Source organism: Leguminivora glycinivorella, chromosome Z (genome assembly GCF_023078275.1).
Source record: "Leguminivora glycinivorella isolate SPB_JAAS2020 chromosome Z, LegGlyc_1.1, whole genome shotgun sequence".
Lineage (NCBI taxonomy): Eukaryota > Metazoa > Arthropoda > Insecta > Lepidoptera > Tortricidae > Leguminivora > Leguminivora glycinivorella.
Window position 1 is genome coordinate 49,485,533 of NC_062998.1, and position 27,658 is coordinate 49,513,190.

The window sequence follows — 27,658 nt, forward strand, 5'->3', positions numbered from 1 at the left end:
TTTGAACGTGCATTAAGTTAAAACATGGTAGACGCCTCTACTTTGACAGTAGAAGACGCGTTTCGTTCCAATCATGTTCTGTTTACACGACTCATTATGACCGATTTTTCAATGTATAAACCATTTTATAAATTATGTTTAGTATGACTAAAAGTAAACAATTACATATGAAATATTAACGTTTTAAATATTAATCACTTAATAGTATGTTTATAGTTTTATTCTGTCTTAGTAAACTAGACTAATATGAAAACAGCTCGGTAAGTAGTCGTAAAATGGAACGTATATACTTTTTACGCACTAGTTCGTAAAATACAACTTCTCGCACGCTAAACAGCCAAAAAACGGGCACTTTTTGAGCAACTGTATTAAAAAATATTTTTCCCCTCACTAGCTCGGAAACACGTGTTTTGTCCTTTAATACCAGCGGGTAAAAACGCATTTTATCCACTAGTGGGTAAAGTAATTTGACCTTGAATAAAGTCTAACTGCTTTAAAATTGATAAAAGTAGGTGAATCTAGTAATAAAGATGATTTACCACCTGTGGAACTACTGGAAGCAGTGATAAACGCATTTTTTGCGTTATAGTTTCCTCGCTATATAGTGAGGGGAAAATATTTTATACCATGCACGAAATAAAGCAACAGATAATCATAAGAAATTATTTTTAACTTCAATCTATCCATACTAATATTATAAATGAGAAAGTGTGTGTGTCTGTTTGTTTGTCCGTCTTTCACGGCAAAACGGAGCGATGAATTGACGTCATTTTTTAAGTGAAGATAGTTGAAGGGATGGAGGACATAGGCTACTTCTTGTCTCTTTCTAACGCGAGCGAAGCTGTGAGCAAAAGCTAGTATTTTATAAATCAGATAGAAATGTATAAAGTAGATCAGTAGACAGCAACGTCACTCAATTCGATTTTACATTAATTCCATATTAGCATGTCGCTCAAAATCGTTTTGACAGTTCTTAAAAAGAAGCTGATTTGACTAGGAGGAAAGTAGCCTAGTATAGAATATGAAACGATAAAACATAGGGCCGTCCCTGTTGCACCTACAAATAGTGCGATAGGGACGGCCTGATGTTTTATCATTTATCGCCCGACGATACTTGCCTGCCGGCCGTCCCTATCGTACATGCAAATGGTGCGATAACGACCGCCTGATGCTTGCCTGCTTGGACAAGTCTTACTCGTATTTAGGGGCATTGAGTCATCATCAATATTTATTTGTGTGATGAGCACAGATATTTGTTCCTGAGTCATGGATGTTTTCTATGTATATAAGTATTTATATATTATATATATCGTTGTCTGAGTACCCACAACACAAGCCTTCTTGAGCTTACCGTGGGCCTCAGTCAATCTGTGTCAAGAATGTCCTATAATATATTTTTTATTTTTTTTTATTTTTTTATTTATCCTCATCATCCTCCTTGCGTTATCCCATTCGCCACGGCTCATAGGAGCCTGGGGTCCACTTTGACAACTAATCCCAAGATTTGACGTAGGCACTAGTTTTTACGAAAGCGACTGCCATCTGACCTTCCAACCCGAAGGGTAAACTAGACCTTATTGGAATTAGTCCGGTTTCCTCACGATGATTTCCTTCACCGAAAAGCGACTGGCAAATATCAAATGACATTTCGCACATAAATTCCGAAAAACTCATTGGTGCGAGCCGGGGTTCGAACCCGCGACCTTCGGAACGAAAGTCGCAGGTACTTATCGCTAGGCTACCAGCGCTTTATCTTCGCTTTAGGGGGGCATTGAGTATCAAAGTATTTCAATTTTCAATCGGCATATCGTCACTACTTTAAAAAAAAATTTGTATCTTCGTCTGTCAATGAAAAGAAAATTGTAGTAAGTATGTATGGAATGCATATAGACTTACTGCGTTTTAACTTTGAGGAGCAGCGTGAGATACGAGATTTTTTCAAAGTAGTGACGATATCTTATTCACCATATTTATCTCATTTAGACCCCAGATAATGGTAAATATTGATCAAATAAACGTCACACAACATTGACCAATATTTCGTGATCGAAATATTAATGCGCAAAGACATGATCCATACAATTAACACATCATGTCACATTCGCTGTATGCCTAATGGTTTTCGCGAGTTATATTTTATTTAGTATTATCAATATATAACCGTATAGACGGCCAAGGTTTAAGAAAAAAACGTACCTCAAAGCCATAGAAAAAAAGGTACGGTGTCCAAGATGGCGTTACATCTTTGGGGAACGCTCGGCTAGATGGCGCTAATATTAATATTTGACATTTTAACACATATCAAGCTAAGAATATGGGCCAAATTGTTAAAACTGAGGTTCAAAAGTTTTAAGCTTGTGTCGCGAGATGGCAGTCGACTGTGATTACACATTTTACTTTGACAGTAACTCTCTATAATATGTACTTGATCCTCTTTGGTACCTATTATTAAGGACGATATAATACGGGACAGACAAATGACCATACAAAAAAGCATATCCCTGAAATGTATAAGCCTTTTAGGCTTAAAACTAGATGCAGTTTCGCAGCCTGAAAGTGGCCAAAATCATATTTTTCCCAAATATTTTTGCAAGTTTTTATTTTTTACAAGAACAAAAGACATGCTTCTTTATTTTCATATCATGATACACATTCACAATACACATTTTGAAGAAAAAAAAAATTTGTAAGCATTACTGATGATGCCTACAAATGTATGTCATTTAATAGATGGCGCTAAAAAATCAAGGTATACGATTCTTGGTAAGAAGATTGTAAATCCTATATTTTGTCCTTCGTATTATTGAGCGTTTTTTTGTAGCAGATAACGATACAGTTAATTGCGTAACTTGTGTTTTATTTTTCTAGCCGGTTTTTTTCCCATTCATGTGTTTGAGCCTGAGTAGGAATGTGTCGTCAAAAATCAGCTTTTTCTCAAACATGCAATGAAATATTGTCTTTACGTTCCTTAAAATGGGCTGGGAAATATCGCTTTTTGGGCCCAACAACTCGAGAGGACTGTAAAGGGATTTCATATTATTTTTCAGGCCTAGGCCTGCAAAGTAACTTTTTTTTATAAAATATTGTCCTTTAGAGCATTTTTTTTTATTTCATTGTATGTTTGAGAAAAGCACTATACATGCCTCGGCGTGAAAACGGATTCCCGGCCTCGTATCCCTATCCGGCCTCGCTCGCACGCTCGCTCGGCCGTATATACCCACTTGGCCGGAAATCCTCATTTTCCCGGCCTCTGATGTAATGTACTATTTCTCGCACTCTGTAGTTTACAAAGTTACAACTCTTCCCTTACTTATTCCTCTATGACCATACTATACGATAACACTCTTTGTTAAACTGTGACTTAACATAGATAAATCACATATCGCTCAATAAGGGGAATCTCCATCTATCGCGATCTATTGTCCCAGAGCTGTAAGAACCTCTTTTTGACACATGACAGCATCCACAATACGTAAACTCGAGCAACCTAATGAAATTTTAAATAAAATCCTGTAATAATATTTAAAAAAATCAAGTACTTAAAAACAATATTTCGCTTACTTTAAACATAATCTAACACATGTTACATTTTTGTGGATCTTCGTTAGTGAGTATTTTCCGATATTAGTTTATCATGCAGGATTTACTTATTATGTCATTTATCATTCATTTCTATTTTTAAACTAGTGTTGTGGCAGAGTCTGTCATTTCGATTCAAATGACATTTCAGTAAGTTGACAGAAATCGTATATTTGTTTAAGCGCCTCCTTGTACATAGGGCCTAATCGATTCTTCAATTCGAAATTAATCGTTAGATTTGGCAAACAATACGTCTTAGCCACATCGCAACATACTTCAAAACAAATGTGTCAAAAATGTGAACTTACAAATCCGGGACAATAGTTACACAAACACGTTACTGACTGCCTACCACGAGATTGACACCGAACGTATGTACAAAAGAATTGGTAAATTACCTTATAAGTTACAATATACACCGTGTTTTTTTAGTTATCCGTTAAATTCGACACGTCGTTAGGTTCATTACCAGTGATCGGAACTATGGGAAAAAAACTTTATCAAAACTTGCTAAGTAGAATGCTTACAGCCCTGAAAATATTAATAACTTTGTAGTAATGTATTGTAAATCTTGAATTCATGTATAGAATCAAATTTAACACTGATCTGAAAATAATAATGTTTTTTTTTATTTATCAGTTCTAACGTTTTGTTAAAATTTTACTTCCCCATAGTTTCGATCACTGGAATGTTTATAGCTACTCGCCCAGCGGTGAGCTAATAATATCACCGTGTCTCTTTTTAACCCCCGACGCAGAAACGGAGGGGTGTTATAAGTTTGACGTGTCTGTCTGCCTGTCCGTCTGTCTGTTTGTCTGTCTGTCTGTGTGTGTCTGTCTGTGGCATCGTAGCTCCCGAACGGATGAACCGATTTAGATTTAGTTTTTTTTCTGAAAGCTGAGTTAGTTGGGAGTGTTCTCAGCCACGTTTCATGAAAATCGGTCAACTATGTCGCAGTCGGGGGTTTTTTCAATATTTTAATTTTGTGGTTATATTTGCACAGGAGTGCTTATCTTTTGTTCGTTTTCATAGCCGATAGCTCATAGCTTACTAGCTCGCGGTGGGACCAGTGCCTAAGGCTTGCACACTGTATACACTACACTTTATAAGCTGCTATAATCTATATCATGTCTTATGATGAATAGTATGAATACGTTGCTCTGGGTGTCTAGTATATTATAATTTATTCAACAAGCGTAGGCTACAATAAACGATGGACATATGTACATTATGTACTTGACGGCATATAAATAACTCGTCAAATGCGTTACAAATGATTTTATCTTCTAGTGCAATCAACTCATATTATATATGGTAAGCGGTTTATATACGGTTAAATAAACAAATATAGTTCAAATTTTGCAATATTTGCATAGTGACTTTTAAGGTCATAATGAACAAGATATATTATGGGACCTGTAGGCCTAGCACATGATTGCCACGGGAGTATGTCGCCGCGAGATAGATCACACGTCTTCTTCTAACTGTATTAATGACATAAGGACGGGTAGTCTATCTCGCGGCGACATACTCTCGCGGCAATCATGCGCTAACCCTGCAGTGCTGAAATCGCAAAAACAAAGGCTGTCATGATGCCGCTATGGAACAGCCCATTTTTTTTATTCGCGATCTCAGTACCTATTGGTCTCGTAAAAGTTCTCTTAGAACAAATTAAATTATTCTCATTTGAAAATATTTTAATTTGTATTTTTAAGTAGTAACACTACTATTATACTATAAACATTAAATAAATGTCATATACAAAGAAAAAGTGACCAAGGCCTCCAAGTGTTCCGAGCTGGAATCGAACCAGCGTACTCCGTTAACCGGACGGATGCCTGTAAAACCACTCGGCCATCGGATCACGAAAGCAAGGGTCGAAATTTCCAAGTATATGACACAATTACCGAAGGCCTTGACTTGGCCTTGGGCTTGGAGGCCTTGGTCACTTTTTCTTTGTATATGACATTTATTTAATGCTCGTAAAAGTTGTAGTGGTAGGGTGCATATTTAATCCTAAATTAAGAGAAGGATTTCTACAGGGTATATTTTTTATATTATTTCATATTTAAAGGTTTATTAATATATGCCCTAAAGAACATATTTTCATATATTTTAATTAATAAATACTAATTTTATTTTCTGAGTGGCATCAGATCGCACAGGATAGGAGCGAATGGCGGAATATAGTGTCGGAGGCCAAGATCCACTTCGGGTCACTGAGCCATCGCAGTAAGTAAGTAAGTACTTAAGTAATTTTATTTTCTCATACAAAATAATTCAGCACGCAATGAATTGCTATTCTTGTTAGTTGACTATACGTAAGTCAATTAGTTCCGCGGCTTCGAGAATTTATTAGGAGCATTATGCAATACATTGATGCTCAATATATTTTTTTCAATTAATTAGGCTCTGGCAGTTATGACCAAACTTATAATTACTTGTTGTATGGGTTCTTAGTATAAGCTTGGTTTGGTTAAAGTTTGAGGTAACATCAAAAATACACCCAGTATTGATAATAAAGCTAAATCTTGAGCGCGTACATACGACTCCCAAAATGAAAATAAATTTGTACCATGTGACACATACAGGTTTTTACGTCACCCTAGGTTGACTGACCGAAAATGACATAATTGACCAAATGAAAATTTGCTGTAGACTCGGTAGACTTCATCAATTAAATGTGATGTTTCCCTCTAACCATCATAATTTGGCATATCAAAAACTGACACATAATGTGAATAATAATGTTGACTAGAAACTTACATATTTTTAAAATCTACTTTATATATTTATGTAGGTATGTATGAACATATGAAGTCATATGCCTAATTGTTTTTATTTTACCTATATATATTCGCAAGTACTACCGCTAATTTTATTATTTCTACTTATAACAACTTGATAATGTATTTTTCAAATGATTTACATGAGATTAAAAAACGGTTGCACTGTACAGCTAATTCACAGAATAAGTTAATTAATTAGCACGTACCGTCTAGTCTGCAAGTGCCTAGGGCAAATCATATACAAGTAGGTATTACAGATAACCTTTGAGTAATCAAAAACACACCTTACATCAAAGTCCCAACGACTGTCGAATGCGAAAACTCATGGAAATCAACGCGCAAACAGGGGTCCCGTTTCCCCAAAGTATAAAGCCATACGTAGATGTCGCTTGATAGGGAACATCCATTCAAAGGCCACACCAATTAGAGCCTGTGATCGGATATTAACGAGTTTACATTACTGTCTCAATAATTCTTTTTACTGCAATGCTACAATAGACGATTCAAATACTTACAATTCAGTAATAAATACACCTAATTGTACATAATTCATTCGTGAAATGAACAATAAAACCAAGTAAGCACTAAGTAGGTAAGCAGGTGGTTAGTTCTTTGTATGCGCGGTTAATTGACCGTATTTACTTAAACAATACATTAAGTGGTTTGCTTATTTGCATCTTTATGTGAACTAGTTCCTTCCGATTGTTCAATCGGGGTAGAAATAAAGATTAAAATAAAGGATGTTTTACGAGTAGGTAAACGGACTGGGTACGTAGCCGAATGGCACAAACGCTCACGAAACGAAACGCTCGTAGATATTTATCTCTATCGCTCTTGCGTATTGGCGCGACAGAGCCAGACTACCTTTCGAGGCCGGAGACGGAGCCTGATTCCATCGATTATTTAAAAGTTATTTTTAAACGGGGCTAAACTAAATTGACTCGTGGAACAGAAACGAATGTGCACAATTTGTTCTCTACAGTTTGTAAAATTAGTTCCGTTGAAATTGTTTTAAGTAGGTAGGATCTAACAAAAGGTTCGCAGAGAATAATTTTTAAATTTTTAGTTTTGCATGTGTCATAAAATTTTGCAAATTTAAGTTATTATGAGACTAATCTGAATTTTAAATGATCTGTGATGGATTCACTACTGTGTTGGTGTACCTCCTAGCATAATGTAAATTACTGCATGATATAAAATTTTGCAGTGCTATATTTTACTAATTTTGCAGTGCTACTAGTATTGTAATTCTTTAAGAATATAACTTCATGACAGAGATAATTTATGGCTAGAGATAAATAGTAGGTATTATATCTTCTCACATACATGCTTGGGGTGAAAAGGATTGACCGGGTCCGAAACACTACATTGCGCGCCAAGACAGGCATTGTTGACGTTGGGGTCAAAACCGCCAAGTTGAAGTGGGACTGGGCAGGCCATGTACGGCGTATGAATCCACAGCGGTGGGCTAAGTTAGCTACGGAGTGGGTGCCAAAACGCAAAAGCCCAAGGGGTCGGCCCGGAAAGAGATGGCGGCACGATCTGGCCCTTTCTCAACAACTGAACGGATGCTGCACTTCATCGGGAGGGTTGGAAATCTAGGGGGGAGGCCTTTGCCCAGCAGTGGGACACCCTATAGGCTATTAAAAAAAGTATTATATCTTAATAACTGTAATAAATCATACATACATATATTAATAGACGATTAAGTATTATAATTTTTAAGGGTGATTCACGACAGGCAGATTTGGAACCGGTCCGAGGTGCTCGATACGTTATATGACGTCTGACTAGTGACCATGTGGTTATATGAACCTTTATAATAGGGTGGAAGTCTTTTACGGCCGATAAATTAAACTACACATATAATTCATTATTATTATCATAAATTAGTTTTTTTTAGCACCTGTACTGTAAACATGGTTACAATACCGTAAATGACATAACATGCGCGATATGACCTTTAAAAACAAACTGTCAACGAGTATTTAACATTTAACGCGACTGTGTGCAACAGAATGACAAATAGTTAAATGTCTAATGTAATATACCTATATACAACGTGTTTCCGGTATCACTCAAAACCTCAGACACCCCAACTGATTTAAACTTATCTAGAGTATTCGTCTTTTAATCTGATGTTTACTTTTTTTTCAATTGAATTTTTAATTTTCTGTACAGCTCTACTCGACTTTTAACTCTACACTCAATAAAACAATTACTAACTACCATCATAAACTTTAAAACTATGTATTTGTGTACGTTACTGCAACGACATAAGGTTTACCAATAGACAGCTATGATGTCACTGTAAATACTTTAAAGCTTTGTCACAGTAAACTTCAGATTAGACAGGTAATCACAGTAAGCTATTTTAAACCCAACATTCAAAATAACAAGGTTGTAATTAGGTACGAGTTCCATTTGTTATGACTTATGATAAACATTAAGATTAAACTGACAAACAACGTCAAACTCGTAGCGGAAAAAATAATCGCGCAAGTAACCAGCCAGTATTAATACCCCTAAATATTGAAAAAGGTATACAACCTCTAACAATGCGATATACACAATGTTGTATTACGAATACAATAGAATGGGCACGTAAGAAATAACTAATAATACAAATAAAAAAAAAATATTACCCCCATCAAGATATAGCTCAATCGATTCTACTCTCGATTCACAAACTGTTTTCAGGTTTTTAGTGTTAAGTGAAATACGGTGTATATTGTATAATGTAAGCTGTCGCGCACAAGTCAAATTTTATAATTGTATTTTGTAAGTATACCATTTATAAATATTTGCATACTGTTTAAAACAGTCGAAAAAGGTGATACAATTTGTCTTTTACATCACTGTCACGTAATTTATACCCTTTTTCTGTAAATAAAATATTGTTTGTTTGTTTGTTGTGTTTGAATGACATTGGGAACCGAATTATTTCGTATGGATACATTTTTAATCTCAATCCTAAGGTTAAAGTTGTCTGATTACTAATCACCGTTAAGAAATTCGTCCGTTAAGAGATTTAGACACTGTATAAAAATTTAAACAGGCTGTAATAGTCTGACAATGTGATCCTCATTCTCTACGTGGAAAGCTAATTCCTAACTGTATTTTTACCTGCGTTTTATCAAACTCGATGTTTTGCATAAACACACACGTGTTTAATGTTCATACGAACAAATGTAACAACTACTTTTAAATCACTCTTCACTGTGTATAAATAAATACAGTGTGTAAATTTAATACGGGCTCAGTAGTAAAAAACATAAGAAATGTAATTAGATAACTGTTACTTAGAATTATAATTTTATTTTCCCCTCACTAGCTCGGAAACACGTGTTTTGTCCTTTAATACCAGCGGGTAAAAACGCATTTTATCCACTAGTGGGTAAAGTAATTTGACCTTGAATAAAGTCAAATTAACTGCTTTAAAATTGATAAAAGTAGGTAAATCTAGTAATAAAGATGATTTACCACCTGTGGAACTACTAGAAGCAGTGATAAACGCATTTTTTGCGTTGTATGTTTCCTCGCTATAGTGAGGGGAAAAGTTATGTGTTACACTCGGGTGCAAATGTATTTTACTTCTCGTGCGATAAAAAATTCGCAAGTTCAGGATTCTATTCTCGAACCAACTATAGAATCCTTTCACTTGCTCGTTTTTCAATTCTACACTCGGCGTTAAAATACAACTTTACCCCCTTGTATAACAAATAACTATAATACAAACACAATAGCGTTAAACGCTCATTAACGGCTCAGCCACGACATTGGTCTAAGCGCGACAGCGGCGAGCGGCGGCCATACATTGAAGCGAGACACAGCGATGGGACTTTTCATTCGCACGTATGCCTGCCGCTCGCCGCTGCCGCGCTTAGACCAATGTCGTGGCTGGGCCGTAAAGACTTTTACGACACCCACGGGAGGAAAGGGGGTGATAAAATTCTTAACCCGTCACCATTCGAAAAGTTTAACCTATAACCTAACCACAAAATAAAAAAATTGAAAAAACCCCGACATAGTGCACCGATTTTCACGAAACATGGCTAAGAACACTCCCGACTAACTCAGCTTTCAAACTAAAAAACTGAATCTAAATCGGTTCATCCGTTCGAGAGACACCATAGACAGATAGGCACACAGCCAGACAGACACGTCAAACTTTTTAATTTACCCTGTATCATCACTGAAACAATCTAAAAATGCAGTTCATTAGAAATGGCAAATAAAGTAAACAAACTAATTCACCTTGAAATCGGCTTGATTAAGCTTTTCAAGGACAAATATATTATGATTTTATCTAGTGTTTTTATTGTTCAATAATATTTTTTATTGATTATTAGGGTTTCTTGATAAATCACAAGTAAGGTACAGTGGGTCAACTCCGACTGGGGGACAAATGCAACTGATCTATTTTTCCTGATCCATTGTATCTTATACTTTTAAACGAGCAATTCTTGTATATTTATTTATTTATATATATATTTATTTACACTGACGATCTCGGAAACCGCTCTAACGATTTCGCAGAAATTTGTTATGTGGGGGTTTTTGGGGGTGAAAAATCGGTCTAACTTATCCTTAGGTCCCGGAAAACGCGAATTTTCGAGTTTTCATGCGTTTTTCTTCGCGCGCCATCTCGTGTGCAGTAGTTGTACTGTTAAGACAGAATTCTTTCGGTCGATGTAAGTACTATTTATTGCAAACACTAGATGGCGACACAGGTCAAGGCTAAAACGAATAGAAAATACACTATTTGAGTTTTTGTGGCGAAATGCGCGCCATCTCGTGTGGAGTAGTTGTGTTGTTAAGGCTGAGAATTCTTTCGCTCGATGTAGGTACTATTCATTTTTGAACTAGATGGCGACACATGTCAAGGATACGAAACAGAACCGAGCGAAGCTCGGTTGCCCAGATATTACACTGGTTATATACGGCACGCGTGTTCAGTGAATAGGAACATACTACATAATATGGAACTCAACTTAATTGTGTAATAATGGAAAAAATGGATCAGTTACAATTGCCCCCCAGTCGAGATTTGCCCCGCTGTATCTTAAAGCACCACATAATTAGAAGAGGTGGGTCGTCCAAAAAAAAATTCAGTCGAAAAACAAATACTGAACACATATTTATCGCTTTTTCTAATTAATAATAATTAAAGTTCATGAACAGTAGTTATGTTTAAACATAATTTATATTTAATAAGCCAAAGAGTTAAAATAAAATAATCTAAATGAATTGACCGTGACGTCACTCCTTTATATTTAATAAGCCAAAGTATTTGAATTGACCGTAGTAATTCCATAATTATTAGCAAATCGTTTTGACAGTTCTTAAAAAGAAGCTGATTTGACTAGTAGGAAACTAGCCTATTTACTGTAGTCTTTTTTGCCTACATTTTGCTTTATTTCTGCCAAACGGCAACAATTAGCGTATTAAATATGACATTATCAATTACTTGAATAATCAATGCGTACTGTACCTTCAAAAAAAATATGAAAATGTCATTATTATTATGAGAAATTGATGGTATAAGAAGTGTGACGGGTGGGACTTCAAAGTGCCTCTCCTCTCCGACTTGACTTACACAATTCGCAATTGGTAAGAAACTACGAAACTTTTGATAAACAACCATTTTTTATTTAATTCCTGATATTATATAGATTAGGTATTAGTATAATTTACGCAAATAACTCGTAAAACAAAAATAATTTTGCTTCTCAATGCTTGTGACGGGTGGGACAGCGCTTTGTGACGGGTGGGACGAGTAACATTTGAGTATACAAATATATGAAAAATATAAAGACAGTTCGTTTGTATTTACTTTAAATCAGCTCTTTTATTAATTATTTAATGTTACAAGTAATAATTTCAGTAGTTTTCTTAGAGCATTAAACCAAAAAAAATATTTTTTCAACTTGAATTTTTAAAGGTTCAGAAAATTGTCAAACCTTGTCAAACAGTCTATTACCACATACTTTTATCAGTGGGTCAGAAATAATGTCAAAAATTTTACCAGTTTTAATGAAAAAGACTTCTTCCTGACTCATAGGCCTCATTGCATTCATTGTGTTCTAAAAAGTAATACCACAACCGAATTAAGCAATATTAGACATATAATTTGCTTTAATATAACCCAGTTAGGTTTAACTAAACTTAAAAGAAGGATTTTATACTCATTAACTCAAGTTTTATCAGATAACCCATTTTGCTCACCCGTCACTGTGACGGGTGGGACCTACTTTGAAAAGCGTTAAAAGTATACTTTTATTCACAAAAGCAACGCGTTTTTTAGCTAAAATAACTAACCTCAACCTAATTGTTACTTTCACAAAGTAAGACATCAAGAGTTTAGATACTTTTAGGGTAAACAAGAAAAAACACTGTAGTTCCATATATGTTCAGGTTTTAATGTGATTTAACTTTTTTTTAACAGTTAGTTGCATAATTATAAACTTTTTTAACCCCCAACGCAAGGTGTTATAAGTTTGACGTGTCTGTCTGTCTGTCTGTCTGTTTGTCTGTTTGTCTGTTTGTCTGTTTGTCTGTTTGTCTGTTTGTCTGTCTGTCTGTCTGTCTGTGTGCGTGTCTGTCTGTGGCATCGTAGCTCTCGAACGGATGAACCGATTTTGATTTAGTTTATTTTGTCTGGAAGCTGAGTTAGTCGGGAGTATTCTTAGCCATGTTTCATGAAAATCGGTCCACTATGTCACGGTCGCGGGTTTTTTCAAAATTTTAATTTTGTGGTTAGGTTATTATGTTTGTATGTCCTTCAATCTTCTGATTTTCATGTTTTAATAGCATTTAAGCGATAGTTTAAATTGCCGACCTTAATTTGCGATGGAGGCTAATTTCGACTATTTGGTAGTTTTAATTGTCAACAACACTAGTGATGTACTCGATTCGAGGTTTTGTCACAGAATATATAATAGTACAAGTATCGATCGAGATCGAGTTTTGTATCGATATTAATACCTCATTTAGTGACTCTGGCTCTGGAAAGGGCTAAAAGTATATTTTATTGAACGTCATTGTGTATTATCGATTATTTTAAGCATTTAGTCCCTTATTGGTCTGATTATGAACAGAGAATAAGGTGTGCGCGGGTACATGGTATGCACCTATAGACACAGTATCGACAGATTTCTAATAGGCACGATTCCCATTGACGACCGGTCTGGCTCAGTCGATAGTGACCCTGTCTGCTAAGCCGCGGTCCTGGGTTCGAATCCCGGTAAGGGTATTTATTTGTGTGATGAGCACAGATATTTGTTCCTGAGTCATGGATGTTTTCTATGTATATAAGTATGTATTTATCTATTTAAGTATGTATATCGTCGCTTATCATCCATAGTACAAGCTATGCTTAGTTTGGGGCTAAGTTGATCTGTGTAAGGACTGTATCGTTAATTATAGGGACAAAACAAACCTCGTATAAATGTTGACATGTGCATAATTATGTATTATTATGGTCCGAGAGTATGATCTGAAGTTATTGGTAAGTACTATTTGATATAAGAAGGTCTGCTATTTTTTTTATTTTAGGGACTTTATGGTACTTTCATTAAGGTCTAACAAATAAATTTCGGACAACCCCTAATCTGGCTTAATTTGAGAATATCTCAAAGACTCTTTGTACGATTTCGACAAACAAAGGTTAATATGCTGCCAAAATATATTTTTTAAGAGTCCTCTTCATGGTTGTTCAATTGGGTACTTGCAGAATAAATGCGGTGAATTTATATAATTAAAAAAAAACGCATTTTTGAGCAACGTTCCGGATTGCCGTAAATTTTTGATACAAGCAGGATGAGAGAAATAGATAAAAAAAATTAGGCATAGGCCAATGTCTGAACAGTGCCTAAATCAGATCGATATAAACAGTGTATGATAGTTAAATTCGACATCAAAGTCGGAGTTAGCGTAAGCGCCATGCCATATTCTCTAAATGGTCGCCATACACAGATCATGAACTTTATTTTTTTTAAATAACAGAGGCTAGACTATGTCTAGATATTCTGCTTTGTGGATCATGTATCGTTGAGGTTCGCACTGTACAATTTTTTTTCGCAATTGTGTCGTCTTGTACGCACTTTGTGAATTTTCTAGTAGCATTTGTCCGAAATCGTAATTGGTACTCGGGAGGATTAAGTCAATGCTGTCTAAACCACATGCTTTACGTCGAGTTTTTAGGACAAAATGCGTACCTTATTATGTGCCTTATTAAAGCCCATGTCTTGTTATAAGAAAAAAATATAAATACGGCTATATAGCAAATAAATACGGCTACTCAAAGTTGTCTCCATATTTAACGATACAGTCTTTAAGGTGTCCTCAATATTTATTTTTATTTATTTTTAGTATGGAGACCAGTTTTAATTAACCCGCTGATATCTTGTAAGTGTTTTTTTACACAAACCGACAACCCTACATAAAAATGAGTGTTTAAGTTAGGTTCTTTACGTTTTGACAAACCATTATGATATCCGGTTTACCGGTGCAAGTTCACCGTAACGAAACTTATTATAAATAGTTGGAATTGGCGGGGTAATTATAACTATTTCTGCCATCTCATATAAAAATCGAGTGAAAGAAACGAAATTGAAATTGAAAAATTAAGGGTATGTGCAAATCGTATATGCAAGCATCAGTCGCAATGAGAAAATCAATACCGCGTCGAAATTACGGGCGCACTACAAAAATCAAAAAGGTAATCACGGTCTATCCCGGTCAATAAGTCTATTTTCTCACAGAATTTTTCACAAGTGAAAAACAATATTGTTTATTGCACCAATAAATTGCTCTGATATTTAGAATAAGATGAATATTGTACACTGTTGACAATTTAAAAGTGATTATTGTAAGCCTATTTGAATAAAGAATATTTTGATTGCTTTTACTTTTATTGAATTATTCTTCGATAAACGTATTAAAAACTCATGGCAGCCCAACAGGTGCGAAATACGAGAACTCAAACGCCCCTGCATCCATACCAATCCCCCCTTCTCCCCTTCCTCGTTAGTCTGTTACTGGGAAAATATTGGATGAACTAAACTGATCTTTTTCAGTGCCACTCTTGGCAAGTACAAACTGTTAGTGACAAACATTTACATATCCCACGTCGGCTTCTAGACACCCACGGGAAGAAACTGATGAACTAAACTGATCTTTTTTATACAAAGTTACAAACATTTACAAACGTAGTTTATGTTATTTTTCTCATTTAATCATCAATATCTTATTGTAATTATAAAATATATATTTTAAAAGCTGAAATTAATGTACATATAAGTAGAAGTGGACATCCGATTATGTATTGCTGAGTATTTGTCTCAAAACATTTTCAATTGACGACCGGTCTGGCCTTGCGTAGTGACTGCCTGCTAAGCCGCGGTCCCGGGTTCGAATCCCGGTAAGGGCATTTATTTGTGTGATGAGCACAAATATTTGTTCCTGAGTCATGGATGTTTTCTATGTATATAAGTATGTATTTATCTATAAGTAAGTATATCGTCGCCTCATAGTACAAGATTTGCTTAGTTTGGGGTTAGGTTGATCTGTGTAACGTGTCCCCCAATATTTATTTTATTTATTATTATTTATTAATTAATAAGGTAGAACAAATAAAACAGCTCAAGTTTCAGTGTCATTCTAAGCGATTAAGGGGTATAAAGTAAACAAATTCACCTGTAAGGCCGCAAATTTTAAACGGGAGAAAAAAGTGTGGTGAAATTTTTGACCCGTCACCACTCACATAACTTTAACTAGCGGTATTTTTATTGTACTAGCATTTGCCTGCGGCTTCGCTCGTGTTAAATTCGAAAATTGCGAAATGCTCCATACAAACTCCCCCCCCCCCCCCATGTTAGAGAAGTGGGGGGTTAGAAAGAGGCAAAAACTAGTCTATGTCACTCTCCGTCCCTTTAACTATCTCCACTTAAAAAATCACGTCAATTCGTCGCTCCGTTTTGCCGTGAAAGACGGAAAAACAAACAGACACACACACTTTCCCATTCATATTATTAGTATGGATTAATAACGGAAATAAAATTGGATGCCGTTCTATTAGCCAGGCGTCCGATTTTTCATTCAATAGCCCAGTTCATTTTAAATTTCATCAACTCTTAAATAGTCCTTGCACCCTGGCAGGTGCTGCCTCTGCGTGTGTCCTATGATACGGGCAAGGGCAGCATCCGCTCGGTGTACCTTTTACATTGCGTTAAAGTATCAAAAGGGCCTCTACGCGTTGTCTTCGGCCCCGCGCACGTCTCCCAAAGGTCCGGAACACCATTGTTCCGTGATGGGAAAGACGGTAATACGGTATTTATTCAATATAACCGATTGTGCATCATAATCGTGGCAAAATTTTCACAACGTGACGCGAAGGGACCTGTCAATATGATATTTTCCACATTTACCTCTGGGTTCACATATCTCAAGTCATTAATTATAAATTATTATTTGTGTCGTAAAGGAAATCTACAAATAAAAATATAGTCGCAAGTCACCTTGTTATATATTGTTGACCTTTAAGCCCTTACTTTTTAAGGATCACTTTCTATAGTAGTGTGATAAAGTTGGGCGTAAAGGACAAGTTTTTTGTTCTTCGTCCTTTACGACCAGCACTAAAAATATTTTATCCGCAACTGTAATCGATATCTTTGGGTTCAATTGTCGTAAAGGACATGTAATGCAGGTTTCCAAGAGAAAGATAAACCCACTTTTTTGTTTTTTTGACCTATATTTGTGACGTGTATAAGAAAAATATGCAGATTACGAGTATCTTTAACCTAGTGTAGCAACCGTAGTGATAAACTAAACGATTTAGAAGATAGATGGTTGTAAAGGACACGTCAAAATGTTATAACGTCCTTTACACCCATGATTTGATACGGTCGTAAATGACGGTCTTAGATGATTTTTATACAAAGTCGGGGCGTAATTGTAACCGAAATGGTACAAATGTTGTTCTAAGTTTACAATTAAAAACTGGAAAAATGTATCAAAACGTACTTAATATGGCATAGAATAGCTCTACATCAGTTTAATGCAGTGTATTATTTATCTAAGCTATCTTAGCAACAAAAAAGAACAAGACTAATATTTTATATCCAGTTTTGTCATAAAGAAACAATATTTGCTTAAAAACTATCTAATACTTTGGCAACAAATTCAAAGTTATTTTTTTAGTATTCGCCGCTGTCTGAATAGTCAGTAGGTTACGCATTCAGTCTTTAATTCTAGCAGGGAAACGCTTTCGTAGTATTATTATACTGCGGCGAGATGTAGGTAATTAAAAAAACATTATGGTAATCAGGGTACGTACCCAAATGCACAAACGCTCACGATAATATCTATTTCGTAGCTATATATCTTTATCGCTCTTGCGTATTGCACCAGACTGCATTTTTGTCGACGATTGCCATTCAGCTACGCCGGCAGTAAACTTTAACAGTAGACTATACTAACATTAAGTGCGACTGCGACAATAACAGGTGCGTTTCGCTAGCGAATGAGCGTTAGCGTTTGGTGACTTGGCTATGTACCCAGGTACTTAAAGCATTGACTATAATATTTCTAGGATTGAACTCATAATTAAAATTATTCTTATTTAACAGGTTTAAGACTAAATAACAATCTTCTATTTTAAAATTATCAAAAATATGAATCAACATAGTAGGTAGTCTTGACTATATATACAGTTTGTATACGCGTCCTAACTTGCGTTTATAAATAAGTACTTAACTCTTAGTTATTCTTAAAACTTCTTTCTACTTTAGACTTAAAATTACTGTCGTATTAATATAGTCTACTATTCACAGTTGCTGATTAAAGTTTACGTGATTACAATTAGTGTTTTACTTAAACTACGAAATCGTTTCCCTGCTAGAATTAAATACTGAATGCGTAACTTATTGAGACAGCCGAGCGGCGAGTACTAAAATAATAACTTTCCAAAATATTAGATAGTTTTTAAGCAAATGTTGTTTCTTTATTGCAAAACTGGATATAAAATAGTCTTGTTCTTTGTCACTGTTAAATATTTAGATAAATATACACTGTAACACTAATGTGGCTATTCTATGCCATATTAACTACGTTTTGATACATTTTTCAAGTTTCTCAATTGTAAACTAAGCTAAAAACAGTTGCCATTTGTACCATTCCGGTTACATTTACGCCCCGAATTTGTATAAAAATCATCTAAGACCGTCATTTACGACCCTATCAACTCTAATTGTTCAAAAAAATCGTGGGTGTAAAGGACGTCCATAGCATTTTGACGTGTCCTTTACAACCATCTAACTTCTAAACCGTTTAGTTTATCACTACGGTTGCTACACTAGGTGAAGGATACTAAAAATCTACATATTTTTCTATATACGTCACAAATATAGGTCAAAAAACAAAAAAGATATAAACATTTTTCTAAAAAATATCACATCGTATCTTGTTGATATCGCCGAAATATTGAAGGTTGCGGATAAGTGTTGACTGTTGATCGAGGATATCGTGTAGGTACTGAGATAATAGCAAAGTTAAGGTTACATGGATGTTTAAGTAGACAACGGATCTATTCAGAATTTTCAGACATTCGAGGGAAAACTTATTAATTATTTCAAAATATCTTTCAGAACTCATTGATCAAAATTTATTTTAACTGTTATACATACATACATACATACATACAATCACGCCTGTATCCCATAAAGGGGTAGGCAGAACACATGAAACTACTAAAGCTTCAGTGCCACTCTTGGCAAATAAGGGGTTGAAAGAAAACGAAACTATGACATTGCAGTGACAGGTTGCCAGCCTCTCGCTTACGCCACAATTTAACCCATATCCCATACCCCACTTTTTATACGGTTAAAAAAACCCCGGCTGCATAAAGATATCTCGAAAAAGTATAAATAAATGACCAACAATTCGACAAGTTTCCTAATGATACACAGGCAAGAGGAAATTTACCTTAACATTTTAGAAAACTCTCCGTTGCCTTCAAAAATTGAGTAAAATAAACAAAATATTATACTGATTACTGAGTTCATTTTAATCGAACATAGTTGATTTTATCTTAATAGTAATTTTTTGGTATTATTATATAGGATTATGATAAAATTTACTAATAAATAACATTATTAGTTAATATTAACTACGTTCGATTAAAATTAACTAGGTAACGTTGTGACAGTATGTATAAATACTTATATTTAATATGACATCATACTGTTGGACTTTGACTTTGACTTCGAAAATTTTTCATATGTCGACTCCACGGATTTTAGAACCACGGTATGCCATAAAAAGTCCTAAGCCAAACCATCACTGTTTGTTTTCAAGAATGTACAAAAAAGTTTCAATATACAAACAAGTATAAATATTAAGTGTAAAACATTAAACTAATCCATCAATTTATTAAATTTTTATGATTCAAAATCGGACATTTTCGCGAGAACAATCAGCAAAAATATGTAAGGTAAGTAAATTTTATGTTTTTCCTATTTAGAATCACGAGCCCTTTCGATCTAGGGCAACAAACAAGAGACAGAAAAATGGTCCCAAAATTTTCTATTATTTTGCATACTTTCCACTTTGTAACCCCTGTACAAAGTGTTTGAAAAATGGTAACGAAGGAGAAAATAAAATTTGGGACGCTTTTTTTTTACCTAGTAGGACCGAAAGGGCTCGTAATTCTGAGTAGGAAAAACATTAAAGTTTTTGAATCTTTTTTCGCGAAAATGCCCAATCATCATTTATAGGTAAATTGTACCAGTCAACTTTAAGACATCAAGTTAAAATTTCAATTCTATGAAATAATTAGTTTGCACTCTTGGGGAGAAAATGTTTCTATCCGTTTTTAAAGAACTAGTTAGTATGGTGAAAAATAATATTCATAATGGCAACTGAGCCTTAAATGACGAACCGATAACCACTTGACGCGAGCAATAAAATGATTACTACTGTTTTCTGTCATAATACAAGTACTTTATTACATAAGGACAGGATTTTTTTTATGACGAGTGCTGAATGTACTGATAAAGGTTACAGAGTTAATACCGAATTAATAGTACCAAAGAGGATCGAGTATCATAGAGTTACTATCAAAGGCGCCCACAGACCTTGATAGATTGCCATCTCTCGACACAAGCTTAAAACTTTTGAACCTCAGTTTTGACAATTTAGCCCATATAGTTAGCTTGATATGTGTTAAAATGTCAAATATTAATATTAGCGCCATCTAGCCAAGCGTTCCTCAAAGGTCTAACGCCGTCTAGGCCTCGTACCTTTTTCTCTAAGGCTTTGTACAGTTTTTCGGGGCGTCGATACTATCGAGTTCCATACGGGTTCTTTATAATTCTCCAATCTGTAGAACTTCATACAAAACAGATCCCGAAAACCCCTCCGGTGTACGACGTTTCTATCAAATAAATTTACCTACCTATCTTAATAACCTATATATAAGTATAATATCAATAGTTTTTAGATAGATTTTTTGTTAGCCTCTCTAATTTACTACGCTAGGAAGACGTGGAAATTCCAAAAAACTGTTTATCACACATCAAAAACGGTGCAAGTGCTTTATTAATTGGAGCAAAAATAAACTTACCTGTATAACAATATGGTAAAACTTGAAACAAGGCTAGGAAATGACAACAAACTCGAATGCGATTTGAAATCAATAAGCTCCTTATTTCATCGAGTTCGTGTGAATATAATGCCATTGTTCAGTTCGGAAACTGTCCTGTTGCGTACACACACATACACACATTTGTAAACAACGAGAGGTATATCGTGCAAACAGTCATTTGTTTCATTTTTCAATGATGGAACTGGATTTGTACTTAAATTACATCCAAAAGAGGGAGGGGTAGTGTGAAATGTTTTTCCTTCGTCTTTTCACGGAAACACACGAAGTCATGCCATTTCAGTCAGTATCAGTACTAGAAGTACTAGGGCATTTTCAGAATTTGGTACCTCCCAATTAGCGTAAGTTGTTAACAAAAATTAACTCGATGTCTTAAATGCTGTGTTCGCCAATTAAAATCTGTCTAAAAATTACTTTTTTCTCATTCTGAATGTAGATTATCGCTTAAAGTTTATGTCAGGGGCTTATTTCTCGAAAGATATAATAATATGAGTGTATGAGAGAAATTTGCATTGTGAATTTAACAAGTTCGACTTGTTGCGGGTTTATCCATTTGAAACAAAAGTACTTTAGTAAACGGAATAAATCACAATATTCATGATACAAGTCGAATTTGTACAAACAACAAGGTCAAACTTGTAAAAAAATATGTGATTGAATCAGCCAAACATATGTTTGAAACAATATGTGTCATGTTGCTTTTAAAAAATCGACTTTTTGATTCAAATAACGAGTAGGTAACTTGTAGAATGTACTAGTTACACTTAACAAAACTTGTTGTTTGAACCAAAAAAGCACGTAGGCGCTATTTTAACCAAAAAACTTATTGAACAAACATGAAACCTGGTTCTTAATTCTCTCAGTAATGTTGTCATGGTAACCCATACCATGACATGAGAGTTTGACAGTTTGTGTTGACTATTGGAGTGGAGTTTGTAGAAATGGACCCCCGATCTGGACAGAGCTTCCTTACAGAAAGCCTCAGCCAAAAGCCTAGATACACACACTAGTCACTACTTATATCGTTGTGTTCCTTCCGGTGAGTAAGGTTGCCAGAGCTCAACGAGGGCGAGCTGTTTTGGGGCTAGAATTGTACATAGGCGTTCATATACAACGATGCCTGCTGATAATTACATATAGCGTGAACTTTTAATACAAATGTTATCGATTTAAAAAAAATGGATTATTTAACAAAGCGAGAACAATTTTCTTTTTTTTTTTCAATATGTAATTGTAAGTACAAAGCCTGTGAAGCAAGTGTTACAATATCCTAACCACAAAATTAAAATTTTGAAAAAAATCCCCGACATAGTGGAACGATTCATTTCACCGATTTCATGAAACATGCCTAAGAACACTCCCGATTAATTCAGCTTACAAACAAAAAAAAACAAAATTTAAATCGGTTCATCCGTTCGGGAGCTACGATGCCACAGACAGACACACACGCAGACACACAGACAGACAGACAGACAAACAGACAGACACGTCAAACTTATAACACCCCGTCCTTTTTCTGTCGGGGGTAAAAAAGAACCGCAAAATATCTGACACGATTTAAAGAGCTTGGCACATATTTTATCTAAGAATGTCAGGTGACTAATACGCTATATTAGACATAACTACGTTTAAATTGCATATATCCATACATAATGACATCAATGCAAAGTATTTGCTAATAAAGAATCCTTCTCCATACAAATTAACATAGAAACCGTATAAAATCTGTATCGATTTAAATTGCACCATTAACAACGCTGCTTGCACAAACTCTATCGACAATATCTCTTTTGTAGCTATCTATCTCTATCGCTCCTGCTTATTGGCGCGACAGAGCCAGACTACATTTCTGCGGCGTTTGGCGTCGCAGAAATGCCATTCGGATACGGGGCCTGGTAGGGCATCGTTTACAGAGAACGAATACATTATCAGGCCCATTCGTACAATGGTATCATTAGGGCGTTTGAAGTCATTCGGGTATCATTTCGCTCTCGCTTGCCTGTAGCAAAGAGGATCGAGTACTTAGAGAATTAAAGTCAAAGTAAAATATTGTGTAGTCACAGTGCATAACCCTACTTAAGTATTGAACGATATGGCGGCGTATCATGATACGCCTAGGAATCACATGATCTGCCTAAATGCCACTGGCGGGTTTTACTTGGTGAAATCACAAAATGGCGGCGTTTCATGATATGCCTAGGAATTTCATGATCTGCTTAAACGTCACTGGGCAAATCGTTACTCAGCAATTCCCGTCAACTTTGTACAATGCCACGTCAGCAAATTTTAATTGATCCTATTTTGTTACCAACATTTAGTAATATAATTCGACTTTCGTAAGATATATACAGGATAATTGTTATAATTAAGAAAATATAGATACTAGAGAATCTTAATGACGGAATAAAACTTAATAAAATCTCAATTAATCAACAAAATCTTGGTAACAAAATAGGAATTAATAAAAACAAATTTAACTTTTCCCTTAATTTTTGTACAAAGTTGACGGGAATTGCTGTACTACGCTAAATCATGATTTGGCGCCGTTTTACGATATGCCTAGGAATCTCGTGATCTGGCGGATTCTTTGTTCGGCCGCCGACACATATATAAACAAGTGCAGTGATATACACGCATCAGCTATCAGCTGCAATTATATTAATAAATAAAACTATAATTGCCATCTCTCGACACAGGATTAAAAGTTTATAACCTTCATTTTGACAATTTGCTTGATATGTAATATTAGCGCCATCTAGCCGAGATTGAACCAAAGTTACGACATCTAGACGACCGTACATTTTTATTGATAGTCCAGATGTACGTTTTTTTCTTACACCTTATTTATGTAGCTTAACTTCAAAATTGGGTTAATCCATTCTTCTATAAGGTTGATTATCTTTCAGATCATATTATATTTTCTATATATTCAAAAATGGGTAAATGGGTATATGGGTTAAATTGTGGCGTAGGCGAGAGGCTGGCAACCTGTCACTGCAATGTCACAGTTTCGTTTTCTTTCAACCCCTTATTTGCCAAGAGTGGCATTTTAGTAGTTTCATGTGTTCTGCCTACCCCTTTATGGGATACAGGCGTGATTGTATGTATGTATGTATATATTCAACCTTAAAGCCGAGTGGATTTACCCAGGTTTCGTAGTTAAGCGACACATTTGCCTATCTGTCTATACGGAGGTATATCTTTGCTCGTAGTATTGGCGCGAGCGAAGCACGATGACTGAATGGAATCTCTCGGATATCACCGTTCTGATGTCGGACGTACATTTGAACGAATGCAAGGCCTTGTTGTCTAACTACGTCGCTCTTCTATTTTAAATGATAGGAGCATTTCACGTCCGCGGCTTTCATTTTAAAACACGAACGTGAAACAGTGTGTTTTCATAAATATTCCAAAATTATACGAATGCTGGGACCAACTTTTGAATTTAGAACGCACAAATGAATTCCAAACGAAGAAAATTCCATTTTTGAAATAGGACGAGTCATTTTCGACATTCAAAAATCGCCCCCATTGTACAGTCAATCAATTGGAACCCTAGGCCACTCTACAACCATGTCAAAATGACAAGCAGTAAGAGATTTCTTACAACCTGATTTATAACGTCACTATGACATAGTTATACAGTGGCCTAGGGTTCCAATTGGTTGACTGTACATAAACGTTGACACAACTGAATCAAGCGATTACGTACCAGGTGCCGTAGCCGAATGGCATTTCTGCGACACGAAACGAAAACGAAACACCGCGAAAGGTAGTCTGGCTCTGTCGTGCCAATACGCAAGAACGACAGAGACAGATATCTACGAGAGTTTCGTTTCGTGAGCGTTTGTGCCATTTTTTTTTTTTTTATTCGGCTGCGTACCCTGAAATTACTAGATATGTGGTCACTTGAATGCTCCGTCTAATAGTTGAGGTGGTCTGTGGATGGATATGATCTGTCAGTGTTATAAATGACGTTTCTGGTTGCAGTGACACATAAAACATACATTCGCAGTGCTTTGTTAACCCTTAAATGCATAGTGATGTATATATGTGTCATGCATTTTTGACTCTATTGACAGCATGTCAAAATTCGAATTTGAATAATCTTTGTCAAGGTCATGCATTTAAGGGTTAAAATTCGAAATGACTATTTATTTGTTATGACTATTTTACTACTAGTAAGTCACTTAATTTTATCACTCATAACAAAAAAGCTTAAATACAATTTATAATTTAAAGAAAATCAAATCAGTTTATTATAAATTGTTGAATATGGAAGCTAATGATGATGGTGTGTGCAAAACGCGTTGTGATACTGAAAGTCATGATAATGCAATAATTATATTATAAATTTTATATGACAAATTAGTAACGACGAATATCAATATCTAAGATAGGGCCAGTTGCATCAAACATAGTTAACAGACACATCATCGTCTCGCGGCAGAGGTCTATGGAACTTCTCATACAATAAAATTTAACGAACATTTTGACGGTGACAGACGGTTTGGTGCAACCCTTCAACTCTTTCTAATTGTACATCAATATCATTAAGTCACCTACGTACTTGTTTGTCACTCACAATAATAATAGATCGCACTTATTGAACAACTTTTACTAAGACCCAAAAAAAAGTCGCAAAAAAAATTACTATCATAGTAAATGTCATCAAGGTCGGACCGCCAAACTGTATGAAACACTTTTTTTATCAATTTCTTGGGTGGTCTCAAGTTGCTAAGTATGAACTATACGTTTTCAATAATAAGGTCGTCGATATAATGATTATGGATATATTATTGAATGTATTATGGATATAGTTACCGCCTTTTTTACAATCGAAAAAACTACTATTTTTACTTGAAATGGACCATAATATATTAACCCCATAAATTAGTAGGTAACGGTGTTTAACCACCCTGTATAAATATACAGGACGTCCTTTCATAATTAGCCCCATATTTTGGAAATATTTTCCCTGAAATTGAATACTTGGATTATTCCAGACTGGGTTGTCCCAAATCGTACAAAACATGATACCAAAATCTTATTAATCGTTCTCATTTTTTAGTGTTGCCAGATTTGTCGTAATATACAGACCTCTAAATTTCAAAAATACAACCAAAATGTGTCATAAAAACTATCGAACATGGTCTTTTATACGACTCTTCACTATTCGAATTTAAGATTAAGTCAAATAATATTTTCTCTCGATACGATATATGGATCGAACATAAGTGTCAAGAATGACGATTCTTCAAACAAAACTCAGTTTCGACACTAACATATTATATACGTATCCCATCTAGAGCTAATATTTCACGAATCTTAAAGTTCGAATTGAATTTTCAGTCCGTCTGACCACTTCACAGACAGATTTTATTCAGTCCACGCAAAATATAAACACACTTTCATACACTCAACACATTCACAAAACTAACCTGTGACGGCGCGAAGCCGAGGAACGACAGTTTCCGCTTGCCCGAGCTCATGTTGCGTCACGTGCGTGCGTCCGTCGCGCGCGGATGTTCGCGGCTCGACTGAACGCGAGCACCGGAAGGGTGCGCGTACGCGCTTACCTGTTGACGGAAAATTGGATGTGAAAAATTGAAGGGCGAGGAAATACGGGAGAGTTGACAGCGCTGAAACTCGATTGTGAGAAACGTGTTTTGACGTAACGTATCTGGGGGCCGATTTTTGAATCTCGGCCATTCGATTTCGTGAAATTCGTTCAATAATATCTCCACTACTAGCGGTTTAAATTCTACTAACAGAATCGAAAACGAGTGGACATTATCACTCGTTTTAAAATTACTAGCCGTCCTTTTTCAAAAATAGCATCACATCGTTGTCCACAGACTTTCGAACGGCGAATTCGTGCGTTCGAAATTCAAAAATCGATCACCTGCCGGCGTATCATGCTTCTAATTTTCATCAAAACTTTTCCACGTGGATAAGAATACCAGCCGGCCGAATCTTCTGTCAAAATTTATTATTTATTAGTAAATTCGCTTTGGCAAGTATGTCAGTGTGAGAGCTGTGGTGGATGATGACAGAATGTCTTATCCACGTGGAAAAGTGGTTACTTTGCTTTAAATACTTAGTAACGGACACTGCATCGACTGAATTCCTAGTAAAGTGGATATTTGGAGACTCATCTACATTATCATTGTTTCATAGGAATCGTAAAGAAATTGCCTTTCAGATAAGGTATAATGTTGGTTGCCTGGTGTTGAAAATGCATGGTACTTTAATTTTATCTATCTAGGCTGATCAATATAGTTTATAAAACATAATGGGCATAATGGGCACCACACGTGCGAAAAAGGAAATTCGTAACTCGTGTCGATTTAAAACACTCCCTTCGGTCGTGTTTTAATTTATCGCAACTCGTTTCAAACTTCCTTTTTTACGCACTTGTATCGTAATATACTATTATTCTAAGTATAGGAAACTAGCCTATTTCGGCAGTGCATTTAATTGGATTTGGCTGTTTATTTTATAATTCTGCAAACACCATGACGACACATTTAAAAAAAAAATACTATTAAATAAACATAATAGGAGGGAAGTAGCTCTTTCAGTCCTAGCCGTTGAGGAAACATTTCTTTCTCCATCATTTAGATGG

At 35.4% G+C, this 27,658-nt stretch overlaps 1 protein-coding gene across 3 annotated transcripts in view; it reads right to left on the reverse strand.

Annotated features, from left to right (window-relative positions):
• LOC125240641 (anion exchange protein 3) overlaps nucleotides 1–27,658 on the reverse strand; it is a 216,343-nt gene that overhangs the window by 146,511 nt on the left and 42,174 nt on the right. The window contains exon 2 of one of the 3 annotated variants that reach the window (XM_048148635.1): nucleotides 26,472–26,609. The exons of the other annotated variants lie outside the window; for them this stretch is intronic. Coding sequence (XP_048004592.1) covers nucleotides 26,472–26,522 — 51 coding nt within the window. The 5' untranslated portion in view covers nucleotides 26,523–26,609. The remainder of the gene's footprint in view (nucleotides 1–26,471; nucleotides 26,610–27,658) is intronic. 3 annotated transcript variants of the gene reach the window in all.